The sequence below is a fragment of the Mauremys mutica genome, chromosome 11, assembly GCF_020497125.1.
Source record: "Mauremys mutica isolate MM-2020 ecotype Southern chromosome 11, ASM2049712v1, whole genome shotgun sequence".
Lineage (NCBI taxonomy): Eukaryota > Metazoa > Chordata > Testudines > Geoemydidae > Mauremys > Mauremys mutica.
The window spans coordinates 73,534,564-73,537,488 of NC_059082.1; the positions used below are offsets into that span (position 1 = coordinate 73,534,564).

General features: G+C 55.0%; 1 protein-coding gene across 2 annotated transcripts in view; it reads left to right on the forward strand.

Moving 5' to 3' along the window:
* The first annotated feature begins 1,649 nt into the window (after positions 1 to 1,649).
* GET4 (guided entry of tail-anchored proteins factor 4) overlaps positions 1,650 to 2,925 on the forward strand; it is a 19,920-nt gene continuing 18,644 nt past the window's right edge. Inside the window, exon 1 of one of the 2 annotated variants that reach the window (XM_044981182.1) lies at positions 1,650 to 1,933. In XM_044981182.1, the coding sequence (XP_044837117.1) occupies positions 1,776 to 1,933 (158 nt within the window). In that variant the 5' untranslated portion in view covers positions 1,650 to 1,775. The remainder of the gene's footprint in view (positions 1,934 to 2,925) is intronic. The other variant, XM_044981183.1, reaches the window with a different exon arrangement.

Below are 2,925 nucleotides of genomic sequence, written 5' to 3' on the forward strand. Positions count from 1 at the left end.
TGTGTAGTGCTGGGGAGGAGCCAGTGGTCATGGTACATGTAGGTACCAACGACATAGGGAAGGATAGAAGAGAGGTCCTGGAGGCCAAATTTAAGGTTGCTAGGTAAGAGATTGAAGCCCCAGGACCTCCAGGGTAGCATTCTCTGAAATGCTTCCAGTTCCACACACAGGGCTAGTTAGGTAGAACTGCAGGATCTCAATGTGTGGATGAGATGATGGTGTAGGGAGGAGGGGTTTAGATTTATTAGGAATTGGGGAAATTTTGGGGAAAGGGAGAGCCTATACAGGAAGGATAGGCTCCACCTAAACCAAAATGCAACTAGATTGCTGGTACTTAAAATTAAAAGGTCCATAGAGCAGTTTTTAAACTAAGGGCTGGGGGAAAGCCAACAGGTGCGGAGGAGCATGTGGTTTGGACATCCCTTAGGGGAAGATCTATAAATGGAAATTTTCTATGTCCTAATGAGGAGAGGATGGAAGATGATAAAATACAGGTAGGATCTGATGAGAAACAGTCAAAAGAAAAAAAAGTCCCATGGAATTACATCATGTAATGGTAGACAGCTAAAAAGTGACAAGTTTTTAAAGTGCTTATATACCAATGCTAGAAGTCTAATATTAAAGATGAGTGAACTACAGTGTCTCATATTAAATGAGGATATTGATATAACAGAAACTTGATGGAATGAGGATAATCAATGGGACACAGTAATACCAGGGTAACAAAATATTTCTGAAGGACAGAACAGGTCATGCTGGTGGGAGAGTGGCACTCTCTGTGAAAGAAAGCATAGACTCAAATGAAGTAAAAATCTTAAATGAACCAAACTGTGCCATAAGAATATAGCAGTAGGGCTATATTACAGACCGCCTGGCCAGGATGGTGATAGTGACTGTGAAATGCTCAGGGAGAACAGAGAGGCTATTGAAATAAAAAATAATAATGGGGGATTTCAACTATCCCCATATTGACTGGGTACACACCACCTCATGAAGGGATGCTGAGATAGTTTTTTGACACCTTAAATGATTGCTTCGAGCAGCTAGTCCTGGATCACGTATAATTTTATTGACAAAACTGCCTCCACACTGATGCCTTATTTAATTCACGACTAAATACACATATTTGAGAAAGTTTGGTTTTGTAAAAGATCCAGCATGACTTGAGCTAAGGCGAGTTCACACTCCACCTCTGCTCAGACCCTCTACAGATCCCCCTGCAAAACCAGGCTTGACGTCCCTCATATTGCTAAGGTAAAAAAAAAGCAGGTTAAATGACTAGCAAAGCATAAGGGCACCCAAACAAGCCCCAGTGGGCTGGGACAGGCGCCTTTGCAGCAGCCTTAGCCAGGCATCCTGTGAGAGGAGCCCAACCCTCCCTCCAGCTGGGAGAACCCAGCGGGGATCTCACCCAAACCAACAGCCCTCTGCACCCCCCCTCCCCTCGCTCCACCCACCCTTGCATCCCCTCCCCCTTCCCCGCGCTCCACCCACCCTTCAGCCCACGCTCTCCATCCACCCCCTCCACTGCGATTACCGCCCCGCCCCCATAGCCTCCTCCCTCCCCCGCCCGACGCCGAGTCACGTGGTGTGGCGTCGCCACCGCGAAGCTGCGCTGCGCGGCGGGCACTGGCCCGCCCAGGCTGCCGTCTTGCTTGGTGGGCGGGGCTGACGGAAGCCGGCCCGGGTAGAGAGCAGCAGGGCCTGTGTGTAGCAGGCAGCTGCGGGGCCGGGCCCGTGTCTCTCTCCGCCCCCCCCTCTCCCCCCCCGCATCGATGGCGGCGGCGATGGCGGCGGCGGAGCAGGAGGCCTCGAAGGGCGGCGGCGGGCGGAACCGCGGTGGGGTGCAGCGGGTGGAGGGGAAGCTCCGCGCCAGCGTGGAGAAGGGCGAATACTACGAGGCGCACCAGATGTACCGGACCCTCTTCTTCAGGTACAGCCCGGCCCGTTCCAGAGCCTTCCGACCGCACACTAGCCTGCTGCCCGCGCGCGCCCCGCCCCGCCCGTGCTGTTGGACGCACGGCCTGTCCGTCTCTCCTACTCGCCAGCTGATTGGGCTACAGGGGGGAGGGGCTCACCGTGAAGAGTAGCGCGACGTGCGTGGGGAGGCGGAATTGAGGGGAAGGGGGTTGCGGGAGGGGTTAGACTAATTCCCTCTACCCGCCGCCCCAGTTCGTCCTTCCCCCTCGCGGGGTGGGGGAAGGGGGGGCTGGAGTCTGGCTTGGGGGGGAGAGGGGCTCTTGGCTGGTGGGGGAGGGAGGAGTGAAGGGGGGGCTGGAGTCTGGCTTGGGGGGGAGAGGGGCTCTTGGCTGGTGGGGGAGGGAGGAGTGAAGGGGGGGCTGGAGTCGGTTTGGGGGGAAGAGGGGCACTTGGCTGATGGCGGAGGAGGGAGTGAAGAGGGGATGGAGTCTGGCTGGGGGGAGGGGAGTGAAGGGGGTCTGGAGTCTGGCTTGCGGAGGAGAGAGGCTCTTGGCTGGTGCGGGGTCGGGGGTGCCCAAGCTACATAGTATCAGAGGGGTAGCCGTGTTAGTCTGGTTCTGTAAAAGCAGCAAAGAATCCTGTGGCACCTTATAGACTGACAGACGTTTTGCAGCCTGAGCTTTCGTGGGTGAATACCCACTTCGTCGGATGCAAACTACATAGATGTTCATAGGGTGGAGGCTGGCATTATAGTGCCCTGAGACCCCCTGGCCAGCAAGTCTGGAGACTGGCCCCCAATCTCTAACCTACTCGGGGTTGGGGCCACCCATTGATGGTGGGGTCTTGTAGTTAATGATCATGGGCCACTCTCCACCCTGAACTGATTTGCCTGGGAGGTGAGGCAGGTTGTGACCTAGCTCTTCACCACCACTCTGCTGTGGCATGATGGGTGCTTGACCTTTTGTGGAAGGTCCACACACAGACCTGTAAATTGTGGGCCCCTTG